Source organism: Indicator indicator, chromosome 6 (genome assembly GCF_027791375.1).
Source record: "Indicator indicator isolate 239-I01 chromosome 6, UM_Iind_1.1, whole genome shotgun sequence".
In the NCBI taxonomy this organism is placed as follows: Eukaryota; Metazoa; Chordata; class Aves; order Piciformes; family Indicatoridae; genus Indicator; species Indicator indicator.
Window position 1 is genome coordinate 12,265,937 of NC_072015.1, and position 23,325 is coordinate 12,289,261.

The window sequence follows — 23,325 nt, forward strand, 5'->3', positions numbered from 1 at the left end:
GCACTAATAACAGGAATTGCATCTGAAGGCATGGTGTGTTTGGGAATTTTTTTAAGTGGAATTTGTAATATTTTGTAATCTGAATCTCGATACAAGAAAGTGCACAAGACCAATGCCTGTACAGTAATTCGACTCATTATTATCTCATTATTATGGGCATAAATTACATTTCTACATCCTTTCAGTGTAAGAATGAAAGGCAGTCAACAATGTAAATCCATTTAAATAATAATGAAAAAAGTTTATCTCAGTTTATGTATCCTGGTACACTAACATGAAGTCAAAACTACACATCAGTGGGGCCAGCTTAGACCTGGTCAGCCTGAAATTGGCCTAGCAATGAGGGGGTAGGGAGGGAAGAAAGAGCCCTGGGGTTTTGGGTGGACTCCTGGTGGGGAGAAGGGAAGCATTGGGCTTTTGGTCTGGTGTAAAGGAACTTTGTTTGGTCTTGTGTAAAGGAACTTTGCTATGCTATGCTATGCTCACCACTATGCTTTGTTGTTTTTGTAGTGTGTTAATTGCTTTTCCATGTAAACTTTCCATGACTATTCAATCCATTTGTGTGAGCGTTATTGTTTTGCCCCTTTTGGAGCAATAGAGCAACCAAAACAATTCTATGGTTCTGTGACCTGAAAGCTGCCACAAAAGCCTTTCTGCTTACACTCAGTATGTACCACAAATTTCATAGTGTCATGGGTTGAATTGAAATCTGCTGCTGCTACTCAAAACTATCCTGCTTCATGCCAGCTTCAAAATGGAAATCTGATATGATTTATGATCTCCTCTTCCAGGACAAAGTGCTGGCTGGAGCAAAGTATGGGGCTTGAAGTTCAGATTGTAACGTGAGAGGGTTCCTGTTCTAGTTGCTGCTTTCAGGTTCCGCGTTTGGGTGCTTCTCTCGTCCGCTGGGATGGCAGCGTGATGGGGAGGGATGTGGGGATAGCTCGCTGGTTTGGGGTTTAGTTCACTGGCTTCTTCTACTGCTTTCTGCATTTTGCTATGCTTTTCCTGCACTAGGCTAGGGTAATTGTGCATTGTATTATCTCATTTATATTAAACTTTTTAAATCTCAACTCTTTATCCCAACCTGGAGTTGTTTTTTTTTGTTTTTGTTTTGTTTCTTTTGTGTATTACTTTTCCTCACCTCTGTGTTGGAGCAAAACAGGCAGTATAACCCATTACACAGAGAATGTGTCAACTGTTGAAGACATAAAATGGAATTGTATTTGGCTTCTTCAGCTCATTGTTTAGAGAAGTACATCTTGAGCAATGACTGCTCATCTCATGATGGGACATACTGAGTTCTCAGATTTAAGTAGCTGCTGTTGAAATAGCCTACTTAATGTGACCAGCTCAGATTGTTGAAATATTTTTATTAGTTTCAAATGCTTTTCACAAACCTTTGTAAATTAAAAAATTGTAGAACCATAATTTTTGGAAACTAGCTAGGAAGCTTAGAAATCATGTTTCTACTTTGTGTTCTTTCATCCACAAATTTTTAAGCACACCATTTTCACAGGAGGTGCAAATAGCTTAAGTTAATTTACCCTCTTCTGTTTAAGTGAGTGCCATGGGAAGACAATATGTGATGAGCTAAATTATTAAAAGAACATTAGCTGTTCTGTGGTTAGGAGTGTTACTTGGAAAACAGTGATGTCATTTTAACCCAGTTTTACATTCTTCTTACTTGTAGCACTTGTACTTATTGCTTTCAGTGAATTAGAACCTTCAAAGATGTGGCCCTCTAATCCAGTGCTGATGAAAATCTGTAATTAATGTATTTTGTTTCTTTTTTTTTCCCTTTTCTCTGTAGTCCTTCTAAAATCCTGTTATGAGATTCTTTGTTCTTTTATCTCTGTGTAGCAATGGAGAGTAACTAGTCAAACAGAGTAAGGAAAGGTTGTTCTAATCTCTTATGTTTTGTATTCACCTTCTAGACAGCAGATGATGGTCTTTCCTGCATTACCATGAATGGACAGGCATTTTGTTTCTTACTCCTTGCCTAGAGTAACTTGCATATGTTTCTCTGGCTGGAGAAGGAATTAGCATGTTACTATCCACATTATGCACCCTTACCCCTTCATCCATTAATAAAATATTATTCATGTCATCTTCCTGACTTTATTTTATTGCATTTGCATAGCAAAAGAAGCAGCACATAAAGTGGCATACAACCATTACGTGCAAGCATCTGAGTGTACATGTGGTATATTGCATTACCAGTCTGAACTTGCGAGCTGGTGCTTTTGCAGGATGTTTATAACTCTGCACTGGATCTGTTGGTAGGATTTCCTTCTATGAAAAGAATTTTGGCTATATTTTTTAACTATAGATGCTGAATCAGTGAGAAAATTATTTGACAATTTTTATTCTTGTTCTTTTTTTAGTAAGGACTGGATGTATTTGGAATGTTACCTTATCTTTGCAGTACTGCAATGGACAGATTACTGTTTGCAAACTGCTCCACTTCAGTGAGATCCAGTTCTCCAACTCTGGTTTGAGACAGCTTCAGTAATTCTGTCAAAGTACCACAGCTGCAATAGCTGTATTTGCCCTGTCAGTTCCTTTCAGCTTAGCCCTTTTTTGGAAGGCCTTCTGAATTTTAGGAATAGACTGTGGTGTATTAAGTGTGGTTGTATTTACTGCATTCGTGTTTTAATGGATGTTTTTGATGGAAGTTGTAAATATAATTGCCTTTTTTAGAGTAAACCCTCATTTGAGTTTATCTTAATAGAAAAGAAAAAAGGCACTAGGTCAACTGGAATCTTCCCTTTACATAGATAATTTATCTTTGAAAGCCTTATAGGCACTGATACTTTTCTAAAAGGACACTAATCCAGATGGACAGGTCTGCCACCATGAATTCATAAAAGACAGTTAAGGCTGCAGGCCTTTCTCGTTTCTGCTGGAGAAAAATGTCCATGGAGAATCAGACATCTGTGTAAATGGTCTCATCATTTCATAACCATCAATTAGATTATGCTTACCAGAAATGCTGTCTCCAGTGTAGAGAAAAGTTAGACCACAGTTAAGCAAAACTGGACATGACTTTTTCTTTTTTAAGACACAGTTGCAGTGATGCTGAGTCATCTGCATGAAAAACAATTCAAGATGTTGTTCAGAACTTAAGTGCTTCCCCAAAAATCTGTTCTTCTTGACTTTCACCCCAATTTTATCCACCAATTTTATGCTTGTTACTGCCAATAGGCTGGCTGTAGAAAATTCTCATTCTGAAGTGTGTTAACTATGAAATGCTATTTTAGGCTTGTTAGTGTTTAGTATTATTATTATTGTTGTTGTTGATATTAATAGTAATGACAATAATCTCAATTTCTCAATTCCCCTATTGTAATCAATCTTAAAATTTATCATGCTGAAACTTCCATAACTGAAATTACAGATTCTATTTTAATAAGCAGTGTAAGAGAACATGATTTAGACAGGTTTGGTAGGGATTTTATATTTAGCTGCATTGTAAAAGATCAGAATAATTTAATTCCGAGTGTTAAAATTACTCTTTCTCTCCAAAATTCAAGATCTGTAGCACTTGATGTTCCTGATAATCTTAATTTCCATTAAATTTATATTTTCCTTATCTGGGAACTTGTGAGATTTCTGTCTGTGAGACTTGGTCCATCATAATTTCTTGAAAGCATTAGGAGACATCATCACTTTAGGATCAGCTTTATTTCCATCCCATGGAAACAAGAGGAAATAGCCACTTCGAAAATAAGGATTGTAGTAAGGTACAATTAGATTCATCTCTGCTGAGAATAGAAGATGGCAGCTGTTTTGAGAGCAGTAATGTGGCAGCAGCTCCATGACTACACTGCCCTCAACTGCAGTGTGGATTCCAACCTTTATATATTTTCAATAGTGTTAGCAATTCCACTTCCAGTTAGTGGTATAATTAGATTTTTTTTTTTTTTAATTTAAAATTGGGATGACTAGATAAAAGGTTTTGTCTTCACTTTCTCTTACAAACTTTCCTTCTTTCTATGTGTCATCAAATAGTTTCCTTGCTCCCAGCTAGAAAATTTTGTATCTGCCTACAACTGAACCTTTCCTTTAATTCCCCTAAAGGGTCTCTCCTTGAGTTTTTCTCTTTGTATTAGTTGTATTAAGCGCTGTGCACACTATACCGAAGTGAATAACCAAGTTACAAACTTCACAACTGAACTACTATTTGATCTCAACAATAATTTGCTTCAGAATTGCACAGGTACAGGATATTTTCTCTTAGGTGTATAGCTGGGAGTTATTAAAGCCTTTCAGTACGTGAAGGGTATGGGTAGACATGCCATGTCCATGGTGGACAAAAATGTGAGACCTTATCTCATATCTTCTACCCTGTTCAGGCAAAACTCCTATGGATTCTAAAATCTAATCAATCTATATTCTGGGCTTGTTAACTGTTAAATGTACCCATCATTGCTAGAAAATAAAAATAAAAATCTGTCATCAGCCAGCCCAAGCAGCAGGGCAGCAGCTGGAATAGCATTGCTTGTGCAAAGGACACTTTTTGCTCTGTTCACAACTCTAAAAGAAAAGAGGGCAAAGCTGAACCTTGCAGTTGTACCAGCAAAGAAAAGACTGGCTCCCCGTTGAGCAGACAATAAGGAGAGATGACAGTTGAGGGCTGCTCCTGCCTTGGAGCATGTGCTTCAGGCTTTAATAGGTAGTGATGTGACACAATGTGGCTACAGAAGCCAGGGTTGGAGCTATGGCAGGGAAAGAAATCGCCTGCTGTCTGGGATGGATTTAGAAACAACTCTATAGAGTTTTATGTATTCTGTGCTATGTGAGAGAACCAATTGCACTTCTAAGCACTTTCAAGTAGAAGTGTGTGCCTTTGGATGGTGTTTGATAAGTTAATGTGATTTAAATGCCCAGAAAGGAACAGATCATCTCCCTGGTTTCTAATACAGGCATAGCAGAATCAGGAATATGTCTTGTCTTAGCTTAATAGTAGCCAATCCAAAGATCATACAATAGGACTATGTAGGGATATTCTTCTAAAATTAAAGAAGAGAGCTGAGGAGGTCAGGAAGTGGGAGAAAACGAAAGAAAAAGGAAAACAAATAGGAAAAGGAGCAATGCCACTTTTTCAACAATACTGCTACTCTTGTCTGCCATCACTACTTTTGAGCTCTCTTGTTAAGTGTTTTGACTAAATGGCATTAAATGCCCCAGGAACTAGATGCAGCTGTGATAACTGCTTCTGGTGTGTCAATAATGCTTGGCTCCTGCCATCCCCTCCAACACATGCAATAATTCATCGTGTAACATGCAGGATGTACTTTACATGTGAGAAAAGCCAAGACTGATTGAAGTCTGAGTTTGACTGCTGACACTGTACTATACTTTGTTTTTTCAGTAGTACACATTTATTTACTGCTTGCTGCTCTGCCAGAATAAAGACCTGAGTGAAGATTTTTGTGGCAAGTCCGAGACTAGAATTAGAAATGTGAAGGCTGGAGAGTGAGGCAGACCATGAAGGAAAAATCAATGCATAATACTTCATATTTGTCATTGAATGATTGAAGTATTCCAAGTTAACATTTCCATCAAGTTTTGTACTTGCTCAGTAGTAGTTATAGTTACACCATCTTTCCATGTCTTTTTTAATGAGAACAACATGTGAGGTACTGCAGAAAGCCTTACAAAGCATCAAGATAGCTATGATTTCTCTTCTCTACAAATCCAGTTAGTCTCTGATGGGATTAATTTCAATTGATACAGCTGTTGGTTAGTGGCAAATCAGTGTTGGGTCTTTCTCTTACTTTCTGTATCCTTATGAGTAGTTTTGCATATTTTCCTCCCTATTTTTTCTGGAAATATATAAACTGACTGACCTGTGAAATCCTAGATCCTTCTTTTTTTCCCTTTTTTAAAGGTGGTCAAAACACCTGACTTCTTTTATGCTGTACCTTTAAATCTACCACAGTGCTCATCATTTGGTGGGTGTGCAGTCAGAGCTGCAGGCTTGTGTGCAGAATTCAAAGGAAGGTGGATAGGGGGGTGGGATGGTTAGACAAAGCTACTAAACAGCATTTTACATAATTTTAAAGACAGTTTTATTTTAAAGCTAGATTCAATTCTGTTGCAAACCACTCTAAGTTATTAACCAGGTACTGAAATGTAAATCTGGTTTTGTTGTTGTGGGAGACAGTTGAGCTACCAGGTTTTAAAATAGGCTCTACCCTTTTGGAAAGCTATAAATGGTCTGCCTCTGAGCTGCTGAGAATTCAGTTGGTAGCTGAATATGGGGAATGGTTAAATCACACAGTCACAGCTGGGCTGTGCAAAATCAGACCCCTGAGAAAGGACAAGAATATTTTGACTCAAGCCTGGAGCCTGGGGCTCCTCTAATCTTACACTGGTGTACTTCAGGCATCTTGTCTTATGCTTTCAAGGAGCACGATTTTCTTGCTGGAGAAAGCAAGTCAAAGTTCAAAGCCAGACTGGAAATACACTTGGGAAGCCAAGTTGGTGTTCTACTTTTTTGAATTTTGTGTTGGTTTTACAGAAGAAACAGATTGGAATGAAAACTGTAAGCAGCTTCCTCATAAACTTTATAGAAATTGAATCTGAAAATTCGAGCATCTTAAAGTAACTTTACAGGTTTAGTTTGATCTAATTTATGCTGTTAAGAAAAAGAATTAATGGAGACTGGAAAATAAACTGTGTTGAATATGCATGTGGAGGAAAAGGCAGGGTTCTTTCTGAACTTGACCATCAAACCAGAAATAGTTACAGAATTTGCAATGATTCTGAGAGCACCACCAGCGTTCTAGTTTTGTGGGTTGGTAACTGTAGCCATGTACAGGCCACATGTTAACTGTCCAGTATAAAAAATAGTTCATTTTTGTAAAGTGCAGTCCTGTAAGATTTGTAGTGGTCATGAGCACTCATTACATGTCCTCCTTTCCCTGTAAGTCTGTCTGGAATCCCTGATGGAATTCTGATATTTTAGTTGCAAGAAAACTGAAATTGGGGTTTCATGTATCACATACTCCTGCACTGAACAGAAGCAAAGGAAGGTACTTGCTACAGGAAAGTGGAATAGTTTTTGATTGTAAGAGAGAAAATATTTTTTACTTCCACTATAAATACATTATGTGATCAGCATGTCAGGTAAATTTCTCCTTCCACTATTTATCTTTTTCTCAGAAAATTTCAGAAGTCAGAAAGTGGAAATGTAATTTAGTGACATGAGTTCAGTGGCGTTGTGGAGCTTTCTTCTTTTTAGTAGGCTTTTATGGTTTAATGTGCATTGCAATTGCTTATAAAAACACAGAAGAATGTATCCTTCTGTATTTCCCACCTAAACATAGTTTGTTAAAGTCTTCCAAGACCATGGCATTGTTCTTCAAGCTTATATAAAATGTCATCAGGATAAACTAACTTCTCTTACATTTAAAGCACACTGCAAACTGCATGCCCAGTTCTGGGCCCTCAGTTCAAGAAGGACAGGGAACTGCTTGAAAGAGTGCAGCGCAGATCCACAAAAGTTATTAAGGGAGTAGAACATTTTCCTTATGAGGAGAGACTGAGGGAGCTGGGACTCTTTAGCTTGGAGGAGACTAAGGTATGACCTCATTAGTGTTTATAAATATGTAAAAGGAGAGTGCCAAGAGAATGGAGTCAGGCTCTTCTAGCCCAATGACAGGACAAGGGGCAATGGGTGGAAGCTGAGGCATAGGAAGTTCCATGGAAATGTGAGGAAAAAAAATTTCACTGTGAGGGTGATGGAACACTGGAACAGGCTCCCACTCCCACAGGAGTTGTGGAGTCTCCCTCTTTGGAGATATTGAAAACCCACCTGATCCTTCTCTGGCCAGGGGCTTAGACTAGGTGATCTCTCCAGGTCCCTTCCCACCCCTAACATTCTGTGATTCTGTGGCTACATGGAGAATGTTGGAAGCCTGCGCCTTGTAGTCTCTGTCTCGGTAAGACAGGTGTTGTGAGGGCAATAAAAGATGAAAATTGTTCATCTTTTTCCTTTACCAATAGTTATGTGTTCTGATCTAGGGCTTTAAGTTAGAATGTTACAGGAAGTTTAAGGACTGTTTTTGTAAATTCCCTCTTTCCTGATCAGGAATTGAAGTGAGGCAGAGAGAGAAACAAAAATTCTTCAAACACTTTTTATTCATTAAGCTGTTGTTATTAGTAGAACCAAGCCATATTTGTTAGAAGCAGGTAACTGTTTGCACAACACATTCATTTAGTTCCTGGCATTCACTTGCCTGCTCACCTGTCATTATGGGTAGAGCAGCGGCTAAGAGGCCAGCCCCAGGTGTGTGCTTAACAGGTCAATCTATGGCTTCAGGGTAGATGCTTGGAAAGTCCCTCAGAGGGATCTTTGTTCCTTGTAAATATAATCCTGCAGTCTTCATCTGCATATAGAAGTCCTCTTGGATATGGTATGAGTCTCTGTCTTTTGTTGATCATTAATGGCCTTGTGCAGATTGAACAGACTGAGTTTGTGAAGTTACTGCAGATATATGATTCAGCATCAGTAGTAGTTTTCAGAGCTTACTGATCATTGAAAATTTCCATATGCTACATTTTCAGCAGGTAACATTACTGGTTTTGGCCTGTTTTCTGTTACAATTCTATTCAAATCCATACATACCTAAAGAACCCATTTGCACAAGCTGGTAGATAAGGGACCTCTATAGCAACTAGGTGTTACATTGATGTATTCTTTGCTCTCCTGTCCTCTTCCCTGGCTCATAATGAAGTGGAAGAACCATGGAAAAAAATTTAAATGTCTCTTTTTATAAATTTTACTTGAATTAATGTTAGGTAACTTCTATAATAATGGCAATTTTTCCTTTCTTTTCATTCAGAATTTTAGTACACCTTATGAACCAGCCTGCTCAGAGCTGGAAATGGTGCTAGCAGTTGTAGGCATAAAGTAGTATTGCCCAATACTTAATGACTGAAGTTGGATTCATGCAGCAGAACAGAAAAATCTTAGTCATTTTGAACAAAAACCCTTTGTCTTTGGCAATTCCAGACTCTCTCAAATGGAAACATGGTTTAGATTTAATAATTTGTGACTTAACACAGATAGCAAATTAAGAACCTATCCAGGTCTGATATTAATTATGTTGCTGAAATAGTTGAAGCTTTACTAATTCACTGTCTTTATTGCCTAGCATAAATAGACTATGATTGAGTATATTCATTTTGTGGTTGTTACTTTAGATTCCAGGAACAAAATTTGCCAGTGCTGTGCATCTGGTTTCAAATTTATTTATTTTTTGACAAAACATTACAGGCTCCTTGTTTTTTTTAAACCCATAGTTTGCAATTAAATTATTTTAATGTACATTTGATTTAATTAATTTCTTTGTATCATGGAGGTCACTAAGCTTGTCTATCATTTGCAAATCATGTGACATTTATGATGGTCCATAAAACATGCTTTGGAAGAATAGGACATTGAAATCTCCTGAGGTGAGTTCCTGGGGACCCTTTTTGTCTTTGGTAATCCAAGTACACTCCTCCACACCATCACAGCCAATCAGGTCATTGAGTGCTGTGGAACTCTGGTCTTCTGCCATTCTCATTGCTGTACTTCTCCAGTCATTGGGCTAAAAATTGGCATGGAACTTGGAATTGCTGAAAAACTGTCAATAGAGTGGAGGACTGAATAATAGATAAAGCGAGGGCAATTTGCTTGTGTCTAGTGAATTTGCCTGTTGTGGGTACACAAGTGCTATCTCCCACACAGTGAGCACTTGAGCACTGTTTATCACTCACTGTTTGTACATGTTGTACCTTCTGGGGCACTTCTCTGCTCTTTTTATTCTTCCTGGGATGCTGTAAAACCTGGTGCTTTTAATGCTGCTGCAGTGCAATAGAACACACAGATCTATCACCAGATTAAGAGAAGGGGAAAAAAGTACACTGCAGGCAGGCAAGTCCTGGCTGTATATATATATATATAGGCCCATATATGTCCTGGGCTTAACATATACATAAAAATTGCATTTCGTTACTAAAATGTAGATTGCAGTTCATTCTGGTCTATATTATTGCACAACGGGGTGCAATAACTGTATATATATATTCAAACTCATTCTGTCCCTTGTGACCAATCATTTTATTTCTGATTTAGTATCAGTCAGAATGTGGCTGATGCCCCAGGCCAAGTTTCTGGTGGATACTTTCGTTCTAGAAAGTCTTTTTTGAGCTAAATAGTCTTCCTCATCAGTTACAGTGGCATCCTTAGAAAAATACCCACCTCATATAGCTTATGAAATTTCAGTACGAATTTCAAACATTAAAATCTACCAGAATGGAGACAGAGCATTTACAAACTACTTAAGGGCCCTCAAGATGAATGAGTATTGAAGGCCTTTTCTGAAATTAAGGGTGTCTTTTTGAGTGTTTTAAGAATAAATTTTGCATAATCTGTTGTCTGCTAAGGGGGAAGAGTTTGTTATGAAAGATGGCAGGATTAACAAACATCAATCCTAAACTAATTTAAAGAACTTGAATGTACTGGAAGGAACAGAATTCAGCAATATTTGTAACATGGGTATGTTTGAAGAGTCTCTATGTCATAGTTGAATTTATATGGGAGGTAAGAAGGAAGAAATTGCAATATATGTGGTTTAATTGAAAATGGATCCTTCAAGAAACTATCTTCAAATAGGGTGACAGGTGATCTTATGAAGACCCTGTGCTGGTTTTATATTTTTCCATAAATAAGTATCTGTACTTGTAAAATAGACTGAACTGTGACTGTTTATGCTGCCCTAATCAAGACAGGACCACTGCAATGTTTGTCATCATTTTTGAGATTATTGCAATTGGTAAAGGTGTGCAAAGCTTTATATATTTTCCAGGTTTTTTTAGACAAAAAAACCAAAGACTCTTAAACTTTGTTCCAATTTTCATAGAAAGAATTACTGACTATACAAAAATCCAAAGAGTACATAAAATATGAAGTATATAAAATATGAATGTACAGGTCTGTTGTTAACTGAGGTTGGAAAAAAACATCCACCATCTTGGAAGACTGAGGAAAACTGCTTAATATAACACTATTAGAAAGTAATTTCTTGATCCAAGCTAAATAATGCAACACACATGTATTGATAGTAACAGTAGAAGCAGTGAGTCCATTTTAACATAGTGGTTTGGGTAGGTCAGATCAGAAAGACTAGCTAACCCCCAAGTGATTTTTGTATGCTTCATTATAGATGTGATCAGAAAGACAGGAATAAGGTCAGTAGAACTGAGCTGCAGAAAGTAGAAAACTTGTTAGGCCTGTATTGTCATTTCTGCCCTTGCAGACCTTATGGGGCACAATCACAAGAGCTTGATGAACACCAGTTATGATTTTATCAAGCAATCTGGCTGGGGCACAACGTTTTCTTTTAAAGATCGTTTGTAAGAGGGTGAGACACTGAATAACTGAAGGTCAAAGAGAACGGTTCGCTGGTTTCTGATCACCTTTTCTTTTTTTCTCCCCTCAAATTGTTTTGCAGAACAAAAAGCAATCTGTAAACGTTGATAACGTGGCAGTTTCAGTGGCTCAGCTCCTATCTGTATTGTGGTTATAGGTACATAAATTTAAGCCTGTATGGATTGACTGCACAAGCAAGGGTTTTAAATGTATCTTGGTTGGAGTGGTTGCTACATCTCTCTCTGGTGTTTTGCCAAGTAACTCTTTGGAGATTAAAGTTAGGCCAGCTGAAGTCTTTAGATAGGGTGCTCCCAACTCCATTTTGTTCTGTAAAATTTGGAGTTTGGAACTACCCAACGCCTTTGTAGCTTTGAGATCACAGATGTAATATGGGGGAAAAGACAGAGACAACTTTGTTATTGCTCAGAAAACGCATCTTACTGAAGTTAGAGAATGCCATAACACAAAATGTGTTAGACAAGCTGTTTCAGAAACAAAAGCTCCAATCTTGTGGATTTTGCTCATCTGTTCTGATGGGGAGCCTCTGTGATTTTGGTAATACTGGGGAAGAAGACTGAAAATACTTGCAAAGCTGCTTCATTCTTCTCCTGAAGTCTATCAAACTTGTAGTTAAATTCTACTGTGGCTCACAAAGCTTAATGTAGTTTAAACACTAAACTATGCAATCCATTAGATACTACACAAGCAGGTAATGTGATTTTCCCTTGTTTGAAAGAGAAACGGTGTTGCTGTTGGTTGTTAGCATGGTGGAGTGTGTGAAATGCATTATAAACTCTAAATTAAATAAGGTTTTCATGGCAAAATAAAACTGTTTTAATTCTGACCAGCAGTGTGTAAAAGATAAATGGGGGAGAGGATGTTAGGTGAGGGAAAAGAACTGAAATAAAGGCATTCACTGGGTTGCCTGGAAAAATGTTACTGTTAGCCGTGATCATGAAGGAAAAGAGGGGTATTTGAAAAGAAACAGATATGTGTCCCTTTTACTGAAGGCAGCCCCATATGCTGGAGAGATTTTAAATGATCAAAGCAGGAAAACTAAAGCAAGAGCTTGCTGGCAATACATTGAAGCTGATACCTTCAGTGAAACTGGTTGAATCTGTAATAGTATTAGAAATGGAATTATTAAGAACCTTGAGGGTGAAAATAGACTATTTATAATGGGAAGTGAAATCTAAAGGAAACCAGTGATACCTTCAGATTGGGGAGTAATTTGGGTCCCTTTTATTTCTAGAAGAAAAACTGAGAATATTCCATTCAAGCTGCTTCTAAGTAATCTTTAATAAAAAAAATAGCTCAGTGGTATTGTAATTCCACTTCCTATTAAACATCATAGAGCAATACCATGCTTGAAAGGAAAACAAACACATTTTAGGTTGTATTAATATCATCTGAAAGGCAGGTAATTATCACTTGAGTATGAAAAGCGCATCACTAGGGAAGTGTAACACAAATGTGTGAGCCTACACTGTTTTGTATTTTGTATAGTTATTTTCAATTTATAAAAATGTATTGTTAAGATACCTTTACCCTATTTTCACATAATTTGCAAAAAGAATAGGTATTTTAAGTTCAGCTTTTTTTTTTTTTAATAGTCAACAAAAAAATTCTATAATTATTAACTTGTGCAGAAAATATTTTAAACTTTTTGGAGATATTCATCTTGTATTTTGTTTATTTGGGGTTTTTTGCATTCTACTTATTTGTTCTTTAAATGATGTTTCCTGATCAAAAGTAGGGTAATAATCCTCTGTATAGTCCACTTAAAGCATTAGAAAAGATCACTAATTCTTGGCTTTATTGGTTTATCATTCCAGATGTGTTCTAAAAGGATCCTTTAGTGCTACTATACTTTAAGCATACAACAAGACGGGGATTTAAAATATTTTTATATTGGTTGAGAGAGTACTCGAAAGGGATATTGGACTAAGCAAAACAAAAAGAAATAGGAGTATGAAGCTGCATTAAAGGGAAACAAATCTGAGGAAATGTGTGTAGATAAGCAGTTTGGGGACTGAAATAGTTCTCTGAAGGAAATAAAGGAGAAGAAGCTTTTGGGCTCCACGTTTCCCTCTGTCATGTCGAGACATGGAGAGGCCTGCTTTACTCTGTGCTTTACACTAGTTGCAGGTGGGCTGGGAATTGTGCCTTTTCTTCATATAAAAAAACCTTTAATATCATATGGCTAATGCCTGTTGTAGGAGTTGAAGGAGATATGCAGTTGAAGCAGCATGAATTCCTTGTCCTTTTATGAGTCTCTCTTTCTAAATGTTTTATATTTCTGGTTTTTCAAGATCTGAGTTAAGCTGAACTTGGTGTTCCAGAAAGGCACAAAATATCACTAAGCAACCTTAACTCCGTGCTGAAGACATTTTTGCCTCTGTAGCCAAATGCTGTTTAGATTTAGGTCAGCTAAACATATGAAGGACAGCATTTTCTCATGCGCATCTCCAGAATTTTAATTCCAAGCTCCAAGTTACTGTGAACTTCCAGCATTTCCCTAGTTAGCAGCATATTTTTTACCTCCACTATAAATACATTATGTGATCAGCATGTCAGGTAAATTTCTCCGTCCACTATTTATTTTGTTCTCAGATAAATTCAGAAGTCAAAAGGTGGAAATGTAATTTAGTGACATGAGTTCAGTGGCATTGTGGAGCTTTCTTCTTTTTGGTAGGCTTTTTTGGTTTAGTGTCCATTGCAATTGCTTATAAAAACACAGAAGAATGTATCCTTCTGTATTTCCCACCTAAACATAGTTTGTTAAAGTCTTCCAAGACCATGGCATTGTTCTTCAAGTTTATATAAAATGTCATCAGGATAAACTAACTTCTCTTACATTTAAAGCACACTGCAGTTCTGGGCCCTCAGTTCAAGAAGGACAGGGAACTGCTTGAAAGAGTGCAGTGCAGATACACAGAAGTTATTATTAAGGGAGCAGAACATCTTCCTTATGAAGAGAGACTGTGAGAGCTGGGACTCTTTAGCTTGGAGGAGATTAAGGTGTGACCTCATTAGTGTTTATAAATATGTAAAAGGAGAGTGCCAAGAAGATGGAGTCAGGCTCTTCTCACCCAATGACAGCACAAGGGGCAATGGGTGGAACTTGGTGTTCCAGAAAGGCACAAAATATCACTAAGCAACCTTAACTCCATGCTGAAGACATTTTTGCCTCTGTAGCCAAATGCTGGTTAGATTTAGATCAGCTAAGCATATGAAGGACAGCATTTTCTCATGCGCATCTCCAGAATTTTAATTCCAAGCTCCAAGTTATTGTGAACTTCCAGCATTTCCCTAGTTAGCAGCATTTTGATTTTGTACAAAAAGCAAAACTTCTGCTTTTTGTGGAAAGTTAGGAAAGAAACTGTAATTGCCTATAAGAAAAGGTGGATGACTACAAGCCATCTTCTTTCTTCATCTTCTCCAGCTAAGTGTGTAAATAGCATTTTGGACAGAGTCTGAGGGTGGAAGGATAAGAGGGTCTCTCATACAGTTTTGTGGAGTGTCGTTGCAGTAAAGGTACTCAAAAGCACTTTGTGTGCATTCGGCAGGGATAGAAGAGAAATGGTCTCCGTAAGAAAAACCAAGAATTAGACGACTTCTGGATTTTGTGGTGGGACTTTTTTCTAGAAAGATTAGTGAAGGTCTCCAGATTCCAAGCTAAAATGCTTTTATCAACTTCTTGTATGATTCTGCATTTAATTAAGTCTTGAAGTAATTGCTTAATAATAATGTTGATATTTCTTCTAAATTTATTGTCACATTTCTCCAAATCCTTTTTATAGTATTTTAAGCACTTCCACTGTGTATAAATACACTACCAGGAAATAAGTAATTGTAGAGTGGTGATGGAATTTGGCTTGTGCTACCTGATGCTTTCACTTGAGTGGGTTTCTTCACATTAGAAATAAAAGGGGTATTGGTGGGGGTTAGAGGATGAAGTTTCCTTCCACTAAGGGGAATCTTTCTTTTGGCAAAGGCATTTTCAGTTCCTGAGGAATTCTATACTAATAGAAATACCTTTTAAAATATAATCCTATTGATTTTAAAAGCCACTCAGTAAACTCAGAAAAACACAAGTCCTGTTAGATATTACTTATGGTAATTTAATTGAATTGTCCATGACAGAAGTAACTTTTTCATATTGGAAACAAAATTTACGGGTTTTGTTTAAGAAGGACAGTGAGTAAAAAATAATTTTCTTGACTCCTTAGCAATCATAACTGAAACATAGGTAGGGACCTCAGCAGAAGTAGTAATATTAATCTGATACCTTTAATGACTCAGAAATATGCAGCTGCATAAATCTGAACTAGTAACTAAATTTACAGTCTTTATGGCAGAATTGCTGCATCTGAACATTTCACTGAAAACTAAAACTGTGTAAAGAAAGGAAATACATGGTTTATTTTGCATAATCAAAATTTCCTGAATTGTCCTATAGTTTTCAGAAGTTAAAATACTTCAGTCCTGCAGCTGTCTGTTTAGTTCCAAGCATGCTGGAAATATGGACAGATTCTGCCATCTACTTTAATGGAACTGCTGGCTAAAATAAAGCAGTGGTACAGACTGCAGGCAAGGAGTTCTTGTAGTTGTCTCCCCTTTACACATTTTCCAACATGCAATTCTTTGCCTTCCTGAGCTATGAGATAAGATAACATCAATTTTGATGTAATAAAAACTTTGATCTTGTTTGTGGCTCATCCCTGTATTACAAGATGGTGTTTTTTCTCCTCTCCCTGCCCCATGTCCATAGAGTGCAGCTGAGAGATTCTATTTTACATCTGCTGAAATCACGGAAAGCTGTTTCATCGATTTCAGGAGAAGCTGGATTAAGCAGCTTTTGTCTTTGAACTTTGCTCTTTACACAAGGTTTTTTCCCCTTTGCCTTGGCATTAAATGGTATACCACCTATTAATTTTCTACAATCAAGGCAATGAGAATATTAGCATCAAAAGAAATTAAAAAATAATAAATTACTCTTCTCTAAAGTGACTTCCTTTCCATAATCTGCTTTAAAGCAAGACTGCATGTACATGCTAGAATAGCTGACAAGTCTTTGCAAGATTGGAGCCTAATCTTCAAATTTCGTTATCTATATTCTATTTATGATTTATTGTACAGAAATTAAAGTGAATCTGAATTACTTACTCATTCCACTGGTGTTCCATAGGTTAGTGTTTATTATTTATTGAGGATGTGTTCTTAACATTGTTAATATATATGCTAATTCTTTCCTGTGCTATTTAATATCCTTAATCTGCATATATCACTCTTCATACCTACAGTTCCATTAACAAAGTAGGGAGAGAATATGTTTGTACCTGCATACAGCTTTTTAAATCAGTAGTCTCTTTCTTTTTTCCTTTAACTTTTCTAATGTGATTTATTTATTGATATTACTTTTCAGAAAAAACAGAGAACAAAGGATCTGTCCCAGCTGTTTCATTCATACAGTCCATATGATCATAAGGTAAGAAAAAATATGCTACCTACATTTGTTGTTAAGAATAATTCCAAACAATTGTGATAACTGTATTTCATGTTTAATGCAAAAATGAGAGGAAATTATAAAACTGAAAGTGCTAGGATCTTCATGTTGCTTAAATTCTGCTATCATATAAATGTTTATTTCTTCAAACCAAGCTTGAAATGCTGCATTTTCTGGTTTGTGAAACCAATGACTCTCATTAATCCAATAGAAGTATAATTTATAGACATAAATTATACTCATGTAGTATAATTTATGGTCCTGCAAAGTGACCATATGTGGTATCAAATTCCCCTCTTTTTTCCTCTGTATTTAGAAATTGTACTACTCGAGTATCTTGCTTAGCCTGTTGTGTCAGTTAGGCCCTGAGATACCTGATACTAATGAATTACTTATTGATTCTGGAGGCATCATTGGAAGAGCCTGCTTTGCTTAACAGCCTGATGGTTGTGTGAGGGAAGAAGAAATACACATTATTATAAAATGATCCTTATTTGTGAAGCCTGGGAAGATTAAAAAAACCACAAGTAAACCCAAACAAACAAACAAAACCCCCACAAAAACCCAAACCAACCAAGCAAAAAAAAAACCCAACCAACAAACAAACCAACCAACCAAACTAAAATCCAACCTTGTTTTCTGCTCCTGTAACATGGGATATAATAAAGGTCACTCTTGTAACAACATTTTAATGTGAAATAAACAAAAAATTAAAGCTGTTACAAGAAAATTTTGGAGAACCAGGAGACAGAGATCACAGCATTTCTATGCTACAGCTTTGTCATGGGCTTTTTTATGCAAAAGAGAGCATCAAGCAGCTGATTGTAGGAGAGTTAAGTAGGTTTGTAAATATTTTGGGGAAGTTCCTTCTATCTTGGATGTATCTGTGGGCATGTTTTTTAAGCAATTTGTCAGCAGTGTGACTGCCTTTGCTACTTCCGTTTTGTAAAGCATGTGTGACTTTGCAAGTATCCGTTCCAAAACAGATTTGAAACAATTTTTTGTGCAAACATTTCAAAGGAAGGTTCTCAACTCCAGCCCTTTCTTCTCTGGCCACATACCAAATAGTTATACATTGGGAGAAACAGCTGGGGTTTATATTTGGGGGAAGAAGGTGGTAGATGTGTGTATATATGTGCTGCTGTCTCTATGTGTGAACACATGCATGTGTGTGTGTGTGTAACTGTACATATGTCTATGAGAAGGAAATACATTGTGCAAATATGAATGGTTGATCAGGTAAATTGTTGCTATGAGAGTTCCATAGTTACCAGCAGCTTGGAAATTTACAGTTTGAGAAACCGTTGTCAAACATTAGGTAGATTCTATGGTTTTAACAGCTATATATCATTTCAAGTTAAACCCGTCACTTTGAAGTATTTTTTATAGATAAGCTTGCATTATTTACAAGGATTGGTAAAGCAGATATTAAGAGCCTGTGAAAATCAAGAAACATGAAGGGTAAAGGAAATTATTGTGGTGAGAGATTGAGTGGGATTGTTGCTTTTTTGACTTGAAGCATTTTAAGGTGAATGTAATAGTAAATCAATTAAGATCTAATAAGGAGAAGCAACTGATGAGCCATAAGCTTTGATATTCCTCTGCATGACTAAATTCTCCTGTACCAAACACTTTTTATTCATAGTAGGAGGAAATTCCATTATTCTTTTATTAGCACTTTTAATGGAGCTTAGCCATTTGTTAACTCCTGCTGCCTTCCTGCTCATATCCTTTGTGGCATTATATCAAAGTATCCTCAAATGATTTTGGCTTCAGTTGTGAAGACTTGTGCACTCTTTACAAATTAGTCATCAGGCAATGTGGAACTGAATATAAATGCTTAGATATATTCCCTTTTGATCTTTGTTTTAGGACATTCAATAAATTATTAAAAGTAGCGCAATTGTTTGATGAGTGATTTTTGAAGCTCCGCTCTTTTCCTGCTTCCAAGCACATTCTGCATATATATCTGAGAATAAAAAGGTGCAGGAGAAGGAAAGTTTATTCAAAAGATGATCTTTCCTTATTTTCCACTTAACAGTGAAGGTTTTCCTTCTGCTAACTATTCCCAATTTGTAGTGGCTGTGGCAAATTCACTGTGGATTTCTTGCTCTGTGCTTTTAATTTCCACCTCAGCTGCCAGTTTCTCAATTGTTGCAGCCCTCCAGGCAAGGGCTTTTAATTTTTATATTAAATCTAACAGTAATCAACATTAGTTGAAAATACAGTTCTTCCAAGTGGAGGTCTGTATTAGTTTTACTCTATTTTGTTTGATTTACATGGCAGAGGGATCGTATTTGGGGGTGATTGTTTGCTGTTTTGTAGATTATTTTCAGTAAGCATAGAAAGATTTTATGATGACTTTGTGAAAGTGTTGGTGATGCTGGATCATGGCACATATGGCTTGAATTACTGGCTTACAGGACTGATTGGTTGATTAGAAGATTTTCCTCTCAGAGTCTTTCTAATGCAGAAAAGAGATAACCTTAAAGGATAAATTTGGAGCTTGGTGACAGTAGTTAAATCAGAGGTTTTAAAACAGTCTTAAAAGGAAGCTCATGAACCACAGTGGCTGGAATAGGATTAAAATGACTTCATGCATTTATGATATCAGATAGAAAAGAAAAAAATTAATCAGAAAATGTTCATTCTTCAATGTTGTGCTTCACTCAATCAAGTAGAAGGTGACTTTTTGATGGGGTAAGTACACAGCCTTACTAACCTCACTACTATTTATGCTTGGTCAGGAGACCAACAGCTATTAGAATTAGGAGCTATTCCTGGATGGCCATTCACCCTGATACATATTTCCTTATCTAATGTAAGTTACTGCATCCTGAAAGACATTTTCAATGTTTGTGGTTCTGCATTCCCAGCTCTTTTGTGGAGAGGGAAGGCAAGGATTTCTTTTTCCTTCTCCTTTCAGGTGTGGAGTCTTTTATCTGTTGAGGTCTTCATTCAGCAGCAAAGAGGGTAGATCTTTTAAACTCATCTATGCAGAAGGGTTAGAAAAGTGGGAGGTACCTCTGTGGATACCAGATGAGGAGAAGTTAAGCTTTATTCTTTAATGTTTAAATATGTATAGTTTACCATCTAGTTTCCCTTCTCATTGTTGAGATTAAACCACACAACAGCAAACCTCAAAGATTGCCCTTTGGTTGTATTCTTATCCTATACGAGGGGGTTTGATCTTGTTCTCTTTTACCTGGTGTCACCTTAATAGTTACAGAGCTTCTGACTACAAAACCTGTGGGTCTTCCATATACTATACCACTGACAAAGATCATTGTAGTGTCAGTCTTGAGTGCCTGGGAAATATATTGAATCCTTGGTGTCAGATGCATAAAAAAAGCTAACTTTCCTTAGATTTTGGTTGCTTGTGTGGTTTTTGGGGGTTTGTTTGGTTTGTCATTGATCAACTAAATGCTTTCTAAAATTCACTCTTTCCAAAACTTAGTAATTATTTAAGAAATGTGGAGCTATAATCTTGATTATGAAGAGCTGTTCAGGGTAGGTGTTTTGATTGTCATTTGTCCAAACGCTTTCCAGTTAGGTGTGTGTGAAAATGCATAGAACTTTGCCTGTGGATGAAACCATTCCTTCTTCTGAAATACTTGTGTTTTCCTGTGTTTATGTAGAGTAGGAGTATGTATAGTCTGGCTTGTTTGAGAACCACCAGAAAGATAAGGTAAAAATCATATCCTCATAAAGCTGTACCATCAATAGTTTTGGTGATTTAAAATTAAAAATAAGATAGTTGGGGAGTGCTCTCTTTACCCTTAGCTGTAATCTGGCCAGCTTTCTGCTAGCTCATTTACTGAAAGATTATATTTGCACAGAAGTAATTTCTGCTGAATCTTTTTTTGTGTGTACACTGTGAGGTTCCACTCTGCACACAGCAAGAATTTTATTTTGTCTGCAGTGGATGTTTAACTCCCTTGGCATCTTTCTCCCAAATGATGTTTGCCCTTTAAAACTTGTGACCCAGTTTTTTGAAAGCTATTAAGGCAGTTGTGATAGCAGGTTACCTGGTCAAAGCCACAGGTTTGAGAAGCTTGATATATGCTTCAGGGTCCAATATGCAGCAAGTGTCCAAAATCAGCAGCACAGAATCCTGGTTCCTTTTCATCTTGTCAGATGAGTTAAGTGTTCAGTCTAGCCCTGGAGCAGTTGTTTAAAACTATAATCCTCAATTTATCCTCTGCAAAAGAATGTTTTTACATATAGTAAACACAGTACAGCAGAACTACCATTCATTTTGTTGCTTTGCTTTCTTGAGAAGATAGCCAGAAAGAGAGACCCGAGGGCATGTCCATACATGCCTCTGGCAGCATTGTGCTGTTACAGTGAGAAATCTTCTGAGACTTGTGCTTTTTTAAAACTCAGCTCTGGATTTGTTGTTTCTGCCTTTTGCAGCCTGGATCTTTTGCTCAAGAACAGGGCACGATCTGTGAAAAAATAAGGTCATGTCTGATACTATAAGTGATTTATTTTAGTATATCTTTTGTCCAGCCAAGTGAGAAATAAAGTCAATGTGCATGTGATTTGAAAAGAGATTTTTGAGAGATTTTGTTCCCTGGTTGAAAGTGCTCAGGGTTAAAAAAAAAAAAAATTACTATTTCAAAATGTTGATGTAATACTGCTAAAATAGTTGTATATTCCCTAAGCCTTATGCTTTAAAATACCTTTTATTAATGTGTTCTGGAAATGTTAAAACACTCAAAAAATTTAAAGCCTATAGACAATGCCATTGGACCATTGTATTAAGGTACACAATTGTGGGGGTTTTCTGCTAGCTCTTAGCCTTGTAAGGAATTCTGGGAGGTAGGAAGGTGCTGATCTTGTATTCCACTGGCTTTGATAAAGGTAGGTATGTGCATAACTGACTTAGGGAAGTTTAATAACAAGCTTATGAATGGCTGTGCTTAAAGTTAAGGTGCTAATGGCTACTGTCACTTCCAGACTTAGCATGTTTTCAACCAATTATTTCAAAAGTGCATGGACTCTTGCTGCATCCTTAAACTGTGGTTGCAGGGCACCTCTTTCTTCTGCTGGGTTCTGTAGCTCTGAAGAGTTTGAGGCATTTTTTAAGCCAGAAAAATGTAAAAATTATATTACTACACATTGAAAGAGGCTGTAAGTAATGAAGGGATGAAACTGTGTTTTCACAATGGAACAGGTAGGAGCCACTATTAAACAGGTAGAATCTCTTTTGGCACTGCCTATGAAGGCATATCTGTGTGGTCTAAGTGATTTTCATTGACAGTAACACAAAATATTAATCATAGCATGTGGTTAATATTAATCATAATCATGTGGTATTATCTGAAAATTGTCATGGACACCTGTGTGAAACATGAAATATCCAAAAGCAGGAGGAAAAGTCTCATGTAAGGGGTAAAGGATTGGAATCTCTTGGCGTCTGGAAGCAAGGTCAAGTCCTGCACTCCTTATGGGCCCTGTTCAGCAGCTGGTGGCCTCTGGGGATCACAGACCGGCAGGGCAATGAAGTGGGGGGTGGTGCACTGAGAACTGGCAAATCTGTCTTCACCAGGGTGATGACTGCTTAGTTAAACAGCAGAACCAAGGGGAGATGGGAAGTTAAGGGCTTCTGTTGTGACCAGTTTTCCAGTAGTGAGCTGTATCCCTTTTTTTCCTCCAGTGTTCAGGGAAGCTGGGCTTCCTGTGCATCCTTCACGAATGAGCAAAATTGAACCAAAGAAATTCTGATATCTACTGAAAGAAAGTGCTCTGAAATGCTTGGTGTTGGCTAACTTTCTGATGGCAGGCATGAGCATACTACTCTGTTATTTAGATCCTGAAAGGTTTGTTTTTGAAGCTGAGTCTGCACTGTGGTATGATGTGATTGCATGAGAGGACGTGTAAGTGGAAGTGTTGGGCTTTACAGTTGAAAGTGTTGCTATGGGTGAGGTTTCTTAAAAGGAGCTAGTGTAAGACCGAAAGCATTAAATGTATCTGGCAGGTGAGACTTACATATTTCAGAAATCTATGCTTGTGCATTTTTGTAGTTCCTGACCTCCCAGACTTTGCCATCTTCTGCTTCTCTGTTTGTCCCTGGCCATCTTTCATAGCCACTGGCGTTAGGAAGTGGTTGGTTTTACATATGGGGTGTGGCAGCTTGCGTGTTTAAGTAAGCCAGGTTTGGGTGCTTTCTGAGTCTGGAAATGGGAAAGTCCAGACCTGCTGAAAACCACAAGCAATTCTTGTTGTTCTTCCTAAGGACAGTTAATATTTCTCAGCTGTTAACTGTTTCATAAGATATGCATGTGCAGTAGAAGTGCTGTGAAGGTGTAAGTTTTACTTTAGAGCCAGAAAAAAAGAAATTACTCTTGAGAGACTGTCTCAGCCTTTGGAGTTTTTGGATAAT

At 37.1% G+C, this 23,325-nt stretch overlaps 1 protein-coding gene across 1 annotated transcript in view; it reads left to right on the top strand.

Moving 5' to 3' along the window:
• Window positions 1–23,325, top strand: part of CDKAL1 (CDK5 regulatory subunit associated protein 1 like 1) — a 415,443-nt gene that overhangs the window by 300,577 nt on the left and 91,541 nt on the right. Inside the window, exon 11 of the mRNA XM_054381757.1 lies at window positions 16,857–16,919. Within this exon, the coding sequence (XP_054237732.1) occupies window positions 16,857–16,919 (63 nt within the window). The remainder of the gene's footprint in view (window positions 1–16,856; window positions 16,920–23,325) is intronic.